The sequence below is a fragment of the Cygnus atratus genome, chromosome 14 (assembly GCF_013377495.2).
Source record: "Cygnus atratus isolate AKBS03 ecotype Queensland, Australia chromosome 14, CAtr_DNAZoo_HiC_assembly, whole genome shotgun sequence".
NCBI classification, from domain to species: Eukaryota; Metazoa; Chordata; class Aves; order Anseriformes; family Anatidae; genus Cygnus; species Cygnus atratus.
The window spans coordinates 3,166,313-3,181,204 of record NC_066375.1 but is presented as its reverse complement, the minus strand read 5'-3'; the positions used below and the strand labels follow the sequence as shown (position 1 = coordinate 3,181,204).

The following is a 14,892-nucleotide window of genomic DNA, read 5'->3' as shown; positions in this document are numbered from 1 at the left end:
TTTGCTGGTTTGTTTCACGGCTCGTAGTGGCCCAGCCCCTGGTGGGGACAGTGAGCTGGGGAGCCCCGGTGACACTGGTGGGTGGCTGCAGGACGGGGACACGGCTCCGGCCACGCTTTGCCTACAGCCTGACCCCGGCCTCTGCGGTTCTCCCAGGTCAGTGTTCTTGCAATAACAAGGTCTGGTGGATCTCACCGATTTTTAGCCCTCCTTTTGGGGCTGGAAGCAGCTTTTTTGGCCTGTGGTCTCCATTACCCTGAAGAACTGCAATTCCCTTGAAATCCCTGTGAAAGAAGCCCTGAGGCCTCTGAGGAGGGCTCTGCCGGTGGCTCCTGCTTTGGTCCCAGCCTCTCTGGGGCACGGCCGCCTTTGCGAGGAGCGTGGCCGAGCGGTGAGCGCCGGCAGCCTCGGCCTCCTGCTGCCTGTCCCTCGGCCGCGTTTCGCCTTCCAGAAGATGGCACCTCAGTACGGGAGTTGTGCGCGGCAGGGCTGCGGCCTGGGCCGGCTGCGGGGACGGGCATCCAGCCCTCCGCCATCCAGCCCCTTGTCACCCTGAGGCACTGACCAGGGAGACGGCTGTGCTTTGAGCCCTGAGAGCACGGGTTGGTCTCCCTACAACATCAAGTCACAGCTTTCTGACCGAACAACCAGGGGATGTGACAGCTCCCCAGACGTTCAGCTGCCCCGCCTGCGGGCCTGGGGTGCCACTGTGCCATCCAATTAGACTTGAGAAGTCATAAAATAATTCAGTAACATCCTCACGCAGTTTTCATCTTTAAATTGAAGAGCATTGAGCATGAGGAGCAGGGGGAAACTGATGGTCCTCAGCCCACAGCGATGCTGAGCAGCCTGGTGTGCCCTGGGAGACTTTGCCCCTGTCCCATCCCTGTCCCCAGCCCTGTCCCCAGCTCTGTCCCCGTCCCTGTCCCTGTCCCCGTTCCCACTGTCAGGACACAGGCAGGAGCTCAGCAGGGCAGTGCTGCCAGCCCGAAGTCTGTGCAGCAGTGCGGGGAAGCTCTCTGGGAGCACAGCACCTCTCCACGGCACCAGACCCAACACAAACCGCTTGGAGAGCTGCATGTAGCTCGGGTGGCGGGGGGAGATAAGCCCCGCTTTCCTTCCGAAGCCAGCTGGCCCAGATCGACCGCAAAAAAAAAAAAAAAGAAAAAAAACAGCCTTCTGTACAGCAGCATCCTCTCGAGCGGGGCCGATGGCTGTCGAAAGCGGGCGGGGGGAGGAAGGAAGCAGGGGGCCGGGCGCTGGCGGGGAGCTGAGCGCAGGGTTTGGCTGGCTCTCGGCAGCGTGTGGGCAGAGCGAGGGGATGCTGCGTCTGCGGAGATGACTCACGGCTGCGCGGGGAGGACGATGATGATGCCACGGTTGCACAGGGAGGAGGATGATGATGATGATGCTCGCGGTGCTGCCGAGCCATGCCTGCCCCTCCTGGCCCCCCCCCAGGGGAAGATGCTGAAAGTGGGGAGATGGCAGCTGGGGGAGCAGAAAGGCACGGGGCTTCCTCTCATTGAGGAAGGGGAGGCCACGTTTCCTGCCTTGATAATTTGGGGCCGTAAATGCACATGCCGGAGCTGGGGCACGGCATGCCCCTGGGCGGCTGAGCCGCACTGAGCTGCCATGGGGAACTTGGGCCAGGCATCAGGAGCAGAGCCAGGCACGAGTCCAGCCAGGTGCTGGCCTCGGAGGTGCTGCACTCCGGGATTTTCCTCTAGCTTTACATCTGACGGCATCACAGAACGAAAAGCAAATTCCCCCATGGAAGAGGCGAGCCTGGCAAGCCCATCGCTCAGGTCAGGTTCAAGAGGATCCCAAGAGGGACCGAATGCACCCACCACAAACCTGCGGGAGGCTCGGGGGGAGCCGGGCAGTGCCAGCCCCCAGCGCGGGTGCCCCAGGTGCGGGGTTTCGGGTCCCCCCCGCCAGTTTCGCTCTGACTGTCGGCTCGGGATGAGTCAAAAGCTCAGAGCGAAACCGAGACGAAGGCGCTGCCTGCGGCACTCGGGCAGGAGGGGAGCGGCCGGGGGCAGCGGGGGGACAGCCCTGCTGCTGGTGCTGTGCCCCCAGGGACACCCGTCCTGGCTCCCCCTGTCCCCTGGGGGTGGCACAGAGGCACGAAGCGGAGGGAAGGCTTTGCCACAACCCATTGGGAGCAGGCAGGAGGCCGAGGTTTGGGTTATATCGGCCAAGTCCTGAGCCCGATGACACGGGGAATGCCACGCGTGGTCACGCCGGAGCTGCGGTAACGATGCCTCATAGGAAACCACCCTCAGCCTCCGAGGACAGCGGCTTTCGGTTCAGAGTGAGCTCCGGCTCATGAGGAAACGAGAACACAAGGTGCAAGGGCACGGCATGCAAATATTTCCCACATCTCTCACTTCTGGGGCAGATTTCAGAAGAATCCTCTTGGGCACATTGCAAAACCTCCTCGCGAGGGCCCAGACCTGCACTCCCTGAGCTGCCAGTCCCAGGAGGATCAGGACAGAGGACATTTGGGGAGGACACAGCATCCCCAGGGCAAATGGCAGCTTTTACATCCCTGCTCTGCCCTGCACTGGGTCTGGAGAGTGGAAAACCCTCAGGGATGGGCACTCAGAGCCACCAGCGGGATCCTCCTGGATCGGAGATGTTCCCATAGCTGCAGGCCTTCTCCTGGCTCTTCCTGGCTGCTCAATGATCAGCAAATTCCTCGCCTGTTCATCCCAGCTTTACGGCCCCTCAGATCCATGCAGGACCCAGCTGGCAAACCTCCCTCCCCGTGCACCGCTTCTCTCAGATCCGAGGAGTCCCTTTCGTCGATACACACACAAACCGAAAACGCTTAATGAATTCACAAATGCAGAATGAATTCACTGCCGCCAGCCCCGGGTGTCTCATGGTGTCATACTCCAGCAGACGGAAAACCCCAGCTTCAGCTCTGGAAATCGGCCAACACCCGATTTGTGAGGCTCCAGGCAGGGCGCAGGGGTTTGCGTTCCTCCAAGGGCCCGGCCGTGCCCGCTGGAGCATCCCCTGGGCCAGGGCCACTGAAGGACACCCGACGTGCCCCCGTTGGGAAGCAGAGCGTTACGCTGAGGTTTGGGTTTCATTCAGGAAATAAGCCAGCTCTTACACAGCCCATAAAAGTAGCAGGGCCCAAAATACTCTGTGCAGTATGAGCCGTCCCCTCCTGGAGGGAGTTTGGGATCAAAATCACCCAGAGCCGACCTTTTTTTTTTTTTTTTCCTCCTTGTGACTGCTGTACTCATCACTTGGGAAACGATCCGTTATCTTTTTTTTCCCCGTGTAAAACAATCCCGAACACTCAGGGCATATTTGCCTGGTGCGAATCCCATACGCATGTTGACATTTTTCATCCTTCTGTTATTACAGATGCTGCAAAGGCAATAACCCTGAAATGTCACAGCTGCAGATTTGTATCACCCAGACGAGATGGTGTGCTTAAAGAAGGAATCGCTCAACATCTAAATATTAGGTAAAAGACAACAAAATCTGCAGGCAGGGGAGCAATACGGTGTATAGTGTCTGTGCATTTTGCATCCCTGCTCAATTTGAGAAACTGAGGGGCCTGAGACAGACAAACTGATCTAACTTCACTGCAGGGTTTTGGAAAGTACACGGAGCTCCGCCTGATCCGCCTGGGCGAGGAAATCTTCCCTCTGGAGTTCAAACCTGGGCAAATACCAAATGCTCCAAAGAGATTTTCAGTTTAGCTGAGCCCACTCATCGATGCTGATAATAATCCCTTTCAGCCCTTCAGCTCTGTCCTTCCCGAGCTGAGGGTGTCTCCCCCAGGTAATTAATTGCACCTCGTTACTGCCTGCTTGCGGCCGGCCGCTCCTGAGGGGCCAGTCCTGTGGCTGCAAACGTGGCCGGGAGGTGGAAAACAGGAGATGAGGTGGTCTGCTGAGGCTTCAGGCTGATAAGAGATGCAGAAGCCCTCGCCAGACTCCAGCTACCTTTTGGAGCCTGGAATTACGCAGCCCACGGGAAATGCCGGAGCAAGCTGGGCGCTGACGCTCGGGAGCCTGCTGGGGGAGGGAATTTCTTCTTAATCTTGGCCCCAGCAGGGCATTTCCCACCTGGGAATCCCAGCTGGAGATCCTGTCAGGGCAGCACAGCAGGCTCACCGGGTCTCAGAGCCCAGATCTTGCTTTCCAGACTCAGAAAGCAGCAGTGAGCTGGGGGAGGCAGTGACACTTCCCCTCGCACTGGGTCCACTTCATCCTCTCTGGATGATTTCTGATGTTCTGCTGCTGGGGATGGGAAATATCACACGCACAGGCCGGCTGGTGGGATGCCGTGCTGCGTTTGCTGCCAGTCAGGGGGAGGCACGGCCACTTTCGGCACCCCCTCCGCTCCCAGAGCTTGCCTATTTTTAGTGCTTCTTCCTGCTGGTGTATTTATACGAGCGAGCCTTACAGCTGCAGGGCCCTGGGGAGACACCTGCAAGCTTCGGGTTGGAGAAGTGACCAAAGCCCTCCTGGCCTCAGCGCTCGTCCCCCTCGCACCCAGCCACGTCCCTCTGTGTCCCCGCAGCCTGCGATGGGTACCCGCTGCTGCCAGAGAGGAGCAGGCCCCCCGGGCTGCTACCAGGCTTGAGCTGTCTCTGGGAATGTTTGGCACATGGCCCAGCGTCCTTCCTGCTCTGCTTTATCCCCCAAACTCCGTCATCTCGAAGCTGGAGCCGCACAATTTGCTGACGTCCCTCTTTTAGAAGTGCTTTATTGATCCTGCTCGCTTATTAAGGGCAGGAATTCATCCCCCGCCTGCTCATCCCTCGGCGCAGCGCGAGTGTTATTTGTGGTATCCCCTCCAACGAACACCTATTTTTAGCAGAGCATTCCTGGAAGGGCTGCGGGCACCTTGCTTTCTGCACGGCGAGCGCCCGGCTGGCAGGCAGCCCGGGGCTGCTCCTGCCTGCAGCCGGGGGATGCTCGGAGGGGCCAGGTCTGCGGGGACCTGCCCTGGTGGCACTGCCATCCCTACAGGCACAGCACCCCCCCCGCGAATCACATTCCCAGGGGTTACCGCACATCTGGAGATGTGTTATTTCACTTTTTGACCTGCCTGCCTCCCAGGAAAAAACTCCACTTTATTGACCAAACGATTTCAAACTCATTGCAGAGCTGCGGATGCCCGAGCTGCACCGGCAATATTTTAACCTCTGCGTTTTCTCCTAGTGCTCAGGATCAGCATTATAAAGTACCACTAGAAATATAAGCCCGCACAGCCAATTATTCTAATCTTTATTGCATCCGAACACACAGCAGCGACTCCTGTACAGGACCACCTCATCTGGTGCTCAGCAGAGCCGCTGTGCTGGGCCAGCTGTCCCGGCACTCGCAGGACCCAGCAGCACTGGCTGTCCCCTGGGACACATCCTGAGGGCAGCCACAGCTCCTGAGCCCCGTTCTGGGGTCTGGGGTCCTTTGGCTTCCTCTGAATTCCCCGTGCCTTGGTTGCCATTCGCTTTGTACCCTGTGTGGCTGAGGTCCGGGAGCAGCCCCTCCTGGGAGCCCCTGCTCCCTCCCGCAGGGCGACGGGCGCAGCGAAGCCGTTCTTAAGCTGACCCCATCCTGGTGATTTTGGGCTTTTGCCTTGCAGGAACAGGGAACAAATCTGGGGAGCAGAACGCATGATGGTCAAGAAGTCAGCCACCTCTGGGAGCTGCTGCAGCGGCATGGAGCGCTTCTGAAACAGCAAATTCAGCCAGGGTCGTCCTTGGCTGCGACGGGATTTTTCCCTTGTTTTGTGGGTTAGTCATAGGTTTGTTTATTTTTTTAGAGTTTTTTTTCTTTTATTCATCTGTTGCAATCACAGCAGACACATAATTTCACAGCCCTACATGGAAATCCAAGACCAAGAAACTATTTTTAGAGCACAAAATGCCTCCCCTAAATGTATTAACTTTGGAAGAGTAAATATTAAATACGCTCCTGTCACATTTGAGGCGTTTATGCTGAAGTACAGCACCAGCGGTTTTAATGGTTAGGGAAAATTATGTTATGCCACTAGCACTTAATCAAACACAATAAAAAGAGATCCTGCTGCAATTCTTTCAGGATAAGTCGAAGGGAAATTAATTCACTTTCCCATCCATTGCCACTGATTTACTGACACCGGGGCATGTTTGCCCCATTAGCATTTATTGCGGCACTGGCAATCTTTAGGCAAAACATAGAGGGGGGGCTGGCCTCACATTTATTTTGTGGTTAAACCGAGGTGTTTCTTGGCCTGCTCCCTGCTGGTCGCAGCACCCAGCCCTGGCTGGGGTGAGGGTGCTGCAGCAGCGCTGGGACGCAGCAGGGGAAGGCGCCATGCCGCGGGGCGCACACGTGGGGGTGCGCATGGTGAAAGCAGGGCTTGGGGCCACATCCCGGGGGGAGCACTGCTAAGGCCGGGCAGCAGAAGGACGGAACCCCTGCCCCGCTGGGTGCCTGTGGTGGTGGCGGTGCCCTTGGGCTGGGGGTTTGCCCAAGGGAGGTGAAGGAGGGAATGAACGAATGCAGGTGACAGAGCCTGGCCAACGCCTGTCATGGTTTTATGGCCCTTAAAGCTGCACGAGTCACATTCATGAAGGAGACTCCGATGGAAAAAAATAAAATAAAATTGAAGACTGTGGAGTCATAAGCGCCGTCGTATGTGCCTGGGGGTTTTGGTGGGGGCCCAGGGCTTGGTGGAAACCTCCCCTGGCATCCGACAGGTCCACAGCATCACCCAGCACCACCGCTCCAGCTCCAAACCCTCCTGGTGATGAAGGGGACACGGACACTGGTCCCCAGGGAGAGAAGCGGAGCTGAGTTGTCCCCTGATACGATTCCAGCAATCCGCCACTCAGCGCCTCCAGCACCCGTGCCGAGGCCCTGAAGATGCTGTGCCACCACCGGCACCGTCGGACGGCTCTCGAAGAGCGGGGCCGTTGCGCACAGCCGAGCAGCGGGCTGGCCCTCGCCTCGCTTTATGAAATGGAGCTCTTTAATATCTCCTTGTGCAGAGTAGGAGAAAACTTATTAAAGAAGAAGGATCCGGAATGGGAGCGGGGAGCAGGGTTCACGCTGGTGCCTCGGGTGTGCGTCGCGGGCGCCGCGGCCGGCCGGCAGCTGGAGCTGGTAACTGGGAGCCTGGGGCAGCGCGAGCAGAGCAATCAAACCCTGCCTTTGCAATAAAGCGATCTCTCGCAATAAACCGCTCTCTCGCCTTTTCATTTAGCAGCGAAATACAAGGACTCGGTAGTTGAAAGGCAGATTTCTTTTCCTCCTCCCCACACCTACCAGAAGACCCACCATAGATTTAACGTTTCAGCGCCTTCCCCACGCACCGCGACAGCTTCGATTAACCATTTTGGTAATAAACTGACCACAGGGCATCCGCTAAGCTGGCCTCCTTTTCCTCAGCAGCCTGGGTGCTCAGTTTCACGGACGATAACGTGCAGGACAGGGGCAGCAGCACGGAGCCAGCACTCCCAGCCCCCCCTGGATTTGCCCCGCTTGGTCGCGCTCGCTACAGACCACGCCGACACGCACGCACACATAAAACACTGCTTTATTGACTGCATTTGCCAACACATTGAGGAATGCAAAGGTTTTTTTGTTTTGTTTTTGTCTTTTTTTGTTTTGTTTTGTTGTTTTTTTTTCTCTTTCATAAGCAATGGGCCATGGTCCCAATGTGTATTAAAGCATACACTGTATCTAAACAGGATGAAAATAATGGCAGACAGAGCTAGTCCAAGGCAACACAAATAGCATGCATAATACAGTCTCACACAGAACAAGTTTGATAACATTATATTGCTTTAAGGATTAACTAACATGGAAAATGTACAAAAAGGAGAAATAGGTTTTTGCATTAATGAAAAATACATTTTTTCTCTACAAAGGAATTTCTAATACAAGAAAATAAATATTGCAACATAAGCCAAAAATAATTTAAAATTGCTCTTTTCAATATATTTTCAATATTTCTCTTTTATATTAACAAATGGCACATCACGTTCTTTGAAACAAAGAAAACAGAAGGGTTTCTCCTCCTGCGACATTCATATCGTTTCCTGTAACTGATGTGGAGTGGGTCTGGTCTGTGTGGAATGGAGCAAACCGCGGGCATCTCCCTAAGGAACAACCAACGCTCGCCTGCCCGCGCTGGGGGCGCTCCCTGGGGCGGCAGGCGGCGAAAGCCATGGAAGAGGTGCAAAAACCGAAGGGCTGTGGGGAAAGTCGGTGCGTGAGATGGGGACTGTCCTCGGCGCAGTCCCCGGGGCGCTGGGTTTGGGTCGGTGACACTCTCTGTGGTGGGGCACGTGGTGCCGATGCTTTTAGCATCGCCCTCGGAGCTGCCTCTCCAAGGGGACGGGTGCTCTTACAGTGCAAATGTCGATTCCTGCAGTTTATACATCTTAAAAGACAACATTTCTCTAACAAAATAAACCATTATATTTTTTTCTATTCATTTCAAAATACATTTACAGTATCATCAAAAATATCATCCTTGTGCATCGTCTCCACCAAACGCCCAGACCTGCGGCCCCCCCTGTCCCCCAGCCCCTCACCACGGCCCCTCTCCTGCCCTCTCCTGCCCTCTCCTGCCCCAGGTTTCTCCTGCCGAGCTCGCCCCGCTCAGCTTCCCCCCCCCCCCGACCCGATGGCAGACCACGACGCCTGCCCTTTTGGGAGCATTTCGCGCAAACCGCTTTGTTTTGGGGCACTGGGGCGGGTGCGGAGCCCCGGCGGTGCCAGCTGGGTTGTTCTTTAGGGTCTCGCCCTTTTTGCTTTCCCGTACTGAGAAGACAAGTAGTGCGGAAGCCGATGAGTGAAGCTGTGTACAGTGAAAGTTGTGGACTGCTTTTTTTTTTTAACCATAACTGAGTGAAGCACACGGAAGCAAGATTCATTAAAAGGCAGCATATTGATTATTGTTATGACTCTTATACTAGGATACTGTAGCTAAAGCTAGCAAGCCTGATAAGATAAACTAAGTCCTATTTACTGTATTTAACATTATCCGAACATACTGAGCCTTAATTAATGAGCAGATTTTCACTTCCAACCTCAATGGATTACGCTAATTTATAACAAAGGTGGTTCCTGTTCCGCTGATTTATTTTTATTTTTATTTTTTTTCCTGCTAATAACTCGTGTGACGCTGTTCCCACGAGGAAGATGCTCTCCCAGGCACGTCCAGTCTCAGTTCCTCGAGTGCTGGGGTTACCCAGGGCTGGGTGCAGGCGCTCGGCACCCGCTGCGGTCCCCCCGCCCGGGATTAGCTAGGCTGTACGTGGTTTACTTTGCTGCAATTTTACCGATAATAAGGACTTTTGAAGGCTGATAAAAGATGATCTACTCTAAAACACCAGGACAGTCGGTTAGAGGAGTCTCAGAGTTTCAAAAGCAAGCTCACAGTGAAATGAGCAAAAAGCACTGGAAATCAAAACGGCAGGATGCGGTCTCAGGAGCAGCAGCATCCCTTCGAGCAAGCTTGGAACCTAATGCCGCAGCAGTGTGTTATGAGTGTGTCTTCAGTCCTTTGTTGCTAAATAACTTCCAATTTTCCATAGTGACAAGTTTCTGGTTTCTGGCTGTGCTGCTTGACTGTCAAAGTATTCTTTGGCATCCACAAAATTATTTGACTGATCTGTTTGACAATTGTAAGGTTTCCTGTTTAAAGTGATGGGTTTAACCAGTTGCAGAAGTGTCCCAGGTTTGTGGTTTTTTTTTTTTTTTAGTTTTTTTTTAAACATTTTTTATTTTTAAAAAACAACAACAACAAAAGTTTCAGTGAATTCCTTTTTTTTGTTCCCTGAGCTCACACTGGGGTCACTCCAATAAAACACGTAGCACGACTTAACTGTGACCTTTGAAGCCAAAACCGAAGTAATGGTGCAATTAAGTGCAAACATGGAAATTCGCCTGACTTATAGGTAACATGGGCTTTTAAACAACATTTAAGGCTTATTGGGGACATTTTTATGCATTAAATTATTGTAATATTTATAATGTCAGCTTCTGTGAATCACCCTCCCACAAGGAGTCAACAGCTTGTAACCAGGATTTAAAGAATTAAAAAAAAAAGGGATGGGGAGGAATAAATTCACCATTTCCATTGTAGCGTTTCGTAGGAAAACCAAACGGTCAAGGCAAACACTCTCGTTCCCTCTCGCTGATGGTACGTTTAGCCTCGGGGCCGAACGCTTTGCTGTGCGCAGGGGGGCTCGGATGTGCAGCCCCAGCAGGGTGGGACCACGTCACCCCCGGAGATCAGCGCCGGCAGAAAAACTTCACCCGACCTCGCGGGGCTGCGGCAATCCCGGCTCCCCCTGGTATTTTTAAAGGATTTTATTATTATTTTTTTCTCCTCCGTCCTTCCCCACACCTCCGTTTCGGCTTGCTAAACGCTAATCAATTAATTAACCTGAGTGAATCACTTCAGTTTTTCCAATGACCTCAGCATGGCCGAGCAAGCCCTGGGATTTACGGCTGCTCCCGAGTGGCCGGAGGCGCGGGGCTGGGGAGAGGCGGGCACCTCCTGCCAGCCCCCTCCAGGGACAAATCCTGCTCCGCGGCCCCTGGACGGCTTCAGAGCAGAGGGGAAAAAACAATGACCGAGGTTTCTCTAAAAACAGAAACGTAACGTCGCTCTCGCCCACCCCGAGCGCTTTCCTCCAACAAGCTTTTTGTGCTTTTGTCGTTATTTATTTTAGCATCACTTGCTTTACTCCCTCGTCGGTGCGCGCGCGCAGGGGTATTTCCTTCCCCGCTCAGCTCCGCGCGCGCAGGCGGCCGCTCTCGGACCCTGCCCTCGCCCCCTGATCCGGCCCAAGGGGAGATCTCTCTGCCCCTCTGGAATAATGCCCGATGCGCGCTCACCCCTGCAGAGACCGGGGCCGCCGCAGCCCCCGGTGCCGCCGGACCCCTGCCTGCGCGCTGGCGTCCCCGGGAGCGGGGCGCGCCGGGAAGGGACAACTACTGTCACGGCAATCTACGTTGGTGAAGCTGAAGCTGTATCTCAGGCATAAAGAGAAGAGAAAGACAACGGTGCCGAATTTCCAACTATATATACATATTAAAAATCCCCCTTTCGCTGCGATACCAGGCAGAAATCGGACATGGCAGTTGTGACTGGGTTGAGCCGGGCGGCCGGGCGGCGTTAGGACGCCAGGATGCTCATCCGCACGATCTCCTCGCCGCCCGCCTCCAGCTGGCCCCGCTGCGCCCTGCCGCCCCGCGGCTCCCCGTCCGAGTCGCTCATCTCGGCGTCGGAGAAGTAGCCGTCCGTCTCGGCCTCGAAACGGCGCAGGGGGGGCCCGCCGGCACCGTCGGGCTTGGGGGGCTGCGACCGCCGAGTCCCTCGGCTCTCCTTTGGTAATTTGAACCGCACGACGGTTTTCGGGCTACCTACGGGGTCAGGCACTTGAGCCGCGGGGCTGGGCTCGGGCTGAGCGCAATTCGCCGCCGCCTCCTCCTTGCTGACGCAGCCTCTCGCGCCCGACGGGACCTGCGGGTCATTCGTTTTGGGGACAGATCCCTTCTTCGCCGCCTTTTTTGTCTCGCCCGATCCTCTGCGGTCCGTGGGCAGCTTCGCCGCCCCTTTCTCTGACTTGCCAGGTCTCGAGTCGTGGGCGAAGGGCTTGGCGGCGTCATCCGACAGGTCGCTGGCGTGGTTAGTCCACCTCTCCGAGCCCTCTTGCTGGCTCCTGAAGACAGCATTCAGGCTGCTCTTGGGCAGCTTTTTCTTAGTGTTCGTTCTCGTTTTGCTTTTCACCTTCTTCGCAGCCTCGCTCTGCTTGAAGGGGGACCTCAGGGAGTGGTCCATCATGAAGCTGAGCAAGGTCTCCTCGTCCTGCAGGAGCTCCTCGGAGAGGCCGGGGGTGCTGTCCTCGTGGTGGGCGTTGTTCAGGGACCACTCGCTCATGGCCATGTTCTCGGCAGTGATCTGCACCGACTGCGCCAGCCAGCTGTTGAAGAAGGTCCCGTCGATGGGGAAGGAAGTTGACAGGCCTGGGAAAACAAAAGTGGAGAACTGGCTGAGAAACCTCAAAGAGCCGCTCTTCCCTTTGGCCGTGCAACCGGAGACGTACAGACCTCAGCCAAACTCCCTGGCACTGGAGAAAATCAAAAAGCCAAGCGTGAAGTGCCACGTGGGGAACTAGGAGGGGGTTTGCTCCAGCGCTAATGGTGAACTTGAGACTCGCTGGGGTCACACCACATACAACCACATACCCTGGGGTCACACCGCATACCCTGTGATGCTCGCTGCTGCGCTCCGCAGATCTGAGCAGAGAATCTTTCTGCAGAGAACCCCTGCCCAGACCACCCCAGCACGGTGGGACCGCACGCTGACGTGCAGAAGCAGCAGGACAGACAGACACCAGTCAGCGTCCCCTCCTGAGAAGCCAGCAGAGGGTCCTGCACAGGGACCTGTCCCATCAGACACCCATCCTGCTGCCCAACCACCTGCAGCGCACTGCGCCAACCCAGCTCTCCAACGGGCCCCTAGGAGTTCAGTGGATCCCAGCCCAGCAAGGCTCGTGCCTAGATGCAGGTCCCAAATAACTCAGGGAGGAGCCAAGGGCTAGAAGAGACACGCCAACAGCCCCCAAAAAGTGCTGTCCGCACCACGGGTGCCCCCTGGCACAGTGGTTGGTGGGACTGGAGGTCTGGCAGCTGGGCACCAGCTGAGGCTGTGTGCGAAGGCGGTGCGGAGGGAAGGCAGCTCTGAGATCCCTCTCCAAACACCTGAAAGGCGTCAGAGCTGAAAAGGCGGAGCAAGGATGACAGGCTGCAATGGAGAAAGCTGAAAAACATCCTAGTCATTTTGTCTGAGAGCAACAACGAGCATTGTGGGCTGCGATGTGCCAAATAAGCAGACTGAGGAGCAATGCCGAAGGCACGGACCCGCGTGAGCACGACCAGTTTGGTCCCCGTGACAGGGACCCAGCACGAGAGCTGGCTTTAAGGAGGGAGGAAGAACGCGACCGGATTTTGGTGCAAGGTGAGCACCGGCCCAGCAGCAGCACAGGACCGAGCAGCAGCGCGGTGACCGACGGCAGGCGTTTGCCGTTCGGTGGCAGCTTTTCATCGCCTCCCTTTCCAGCACCCATGCAGTACGCGACCTGGTGCCATCGCTCCGCACGGGTGAGCGAGCCCCGCGGGCTAACTGCCTGCGTGAAGCTGCTGGAAGCCCAGCCTGAGTGCAGGGCAGCGACAGCCAGGAGTAGGGATGAGCTCAGGGCACTGGCAAGGGCACCCCAAGCTTGTCTTCCCCCTTCAGTGCAGCCCCAAGAGATGCTTCAAGCTCTTTGTAAAATCCAGGACATTACAAGACCCCAGCGAGCCTTGCGAGACCTCACCCCTCTTCTGCACTGCCTGGTTGAACAGGCCGATGGAAGGGCAGTTTCTCTCAGAGACCCCATAGCCCCCGTGATTTGACAGAAGTTGTCCCCAAGATTTCCCCCCTCCTCTGCTGGTGAGGTTGCAGCTGAAGGGGAAGAGCTGGAGGCAGCAGAAGCACCCGCTGGAGCACGCAGGAGCGGAGCAGGGCAGCAGGGCCAGGCCACATCTCCTCACCCCTCAAAGAAATGTCAGAACTCCTCACCACGCAGCCACCTTCTGGGCTGACCCAGACACGTGCAGCAGGACTGACCGTGCTGGAGGTGCACGCAAGCATCACGCACGGCCCCGCGCCCGATTCACCGTCAGTGCTGGGAGGGCGGCACAGAGACGCACGGGATTCGCCCTGCTCCGAAGTGGGTAAGTCTGATTTTATCACCAGCAAGTGCAACCACGGCTTTTCTTGCACATTCTCCCAGTCCGGGTGCACCCCCGAGGCTGTTTGACACCCCTGCCCCTTCGGGTGTGTTTTACACCCCTGCCGCAGGCCGGGGCAGGGGCTGGGGCTGCTGCGCACCGCGCCCCTCAACGCCGCTCAAGGGCAGCCCAGCGCCCATAAAATCAGACTTACCCAGTTGTCCCAACACAGTTTCGTTGACTGATTTCCTTTTCTCTTTCTTCTCAGGACTATTTTTTCTACCATCTCTTCCTTTCCTTCTCGGGTCACTTTTCTTACCCTTTGTCTTCTTCCCAGTTTGTTCTGGCATTTTTTAGAAAAAAAGGAAAAGGCCGTGTGAGATGAGGCACCAGGGACCCTGCGGCGAGCAAGCTCCCCGCGGCACACCCCTGCAGGGATGAAGGCTGGGCTGTGTTTTGGCCAAATGCAGGTTAAAAATCTTTACAGGTTAAGAAAACGTGAATCCTGCAGCCTATACAAAAAAAAAAAAGAGGCTTGGGCTGTGGATGTGCGCTTGGCACGGCCAGGGGAGCAGGGCCACTGGAGGCAGAGGACTCACTGGAAACCGCACACGCACCGAGACACCCTCCTGGACCAAATAACCCCAAACCCTGCTCAGAAACCTTCCAGGAGACGAGGAATGACCCCAAACCCTGCTCAGAGATCCTCCAGGAGGCCGGGGGCCCTCCAAACCTGTCTGAGTGTCACGGAGAGCACCTGTGTGCGCCCCAGCCCGCTGCGGGAGGGATCGAGCCGCAAGGAGCTGGGTGGCAGCAAAGGCACCGGCAGCATTTTAAAGCAGGCCCTGATGTGATTTTACCTTTCACACTCGTACCATACAGAAAACAAAGATATAAAGTTTAAGCGGTGTACTGAACATAACTAAACGGAGTAGGAAAGATGAGCACCGCTGCCTACGGAAAGCCAGGAATACAACTCCTAGCTATGCAGACGTTCAGCTGTAGATCAATATTTCCGAAATGGCTTTGAATTTCTACTGGATTTATTCCTCTTGGGTAAACAGGACAAATACATACCCTATAAAAGCACAACCTGTATTGCCAAGTGAAATACTCCGAAGGTTTTTACTTACTCTGT

The 14,892-nt window shown here is 55.8% G+C and overlaps 1 protein-coding gene and 1 long non-coding RNA gene across 10 annotated transcripts in view; one reads left to right on the top strand and one right to left on the bottom strand.

Moving 5' to 3' along the window:
* Positions 1-1,421: 1,421 nt before the first annotated feature.
* LOC118254964 (uncharacterized) lies at positions 1,422-5,765 on the top strand. Its single transcript, XR_004780824.2, has 3 exons — positions 1,422-1,805; positions 3,385-3,487; positions 5,620-5,765. It is a non-coding gene; the product is annotated as an uncharacterized LOC118254964 (long non-coding RNA).
* Positions 5,766-8,648: 2,883 nt separating this feature from the next.
* JADE2 (jade family PHD finger 2) overlaps positions 8,649-14,892 on the bottom strand; it is a 68,344-nt gene continuing 62,100 nt past the window's right edge. For 5 of the 9 annotated variants that reach the window (XM_035560783.1, XM_050713639.1, XM_035560782.2 and 2 more), the window contains 2 exons: positions 13,969-14,097; positions 8,649-12,005 (listed from right to left, as the gene is read on the bottom strand). In XM_035560783.1, the coding sequence (XP_035416676.1) occupies positions 11,155-12,005; positions 13,969-14,097 (980 nt within the window). In that variant the 3' untranslated portion in view covers positions 8,649-11,154. The remainder of the gene's footprint in view (positions 12,006-13,968; positions 14,098-14,892) is intronic. The other 4 variants (XM_035560785.1, XM_050713641.1, XM_035560784.2 and 1 more) reach the window with 1 other exon arrangement.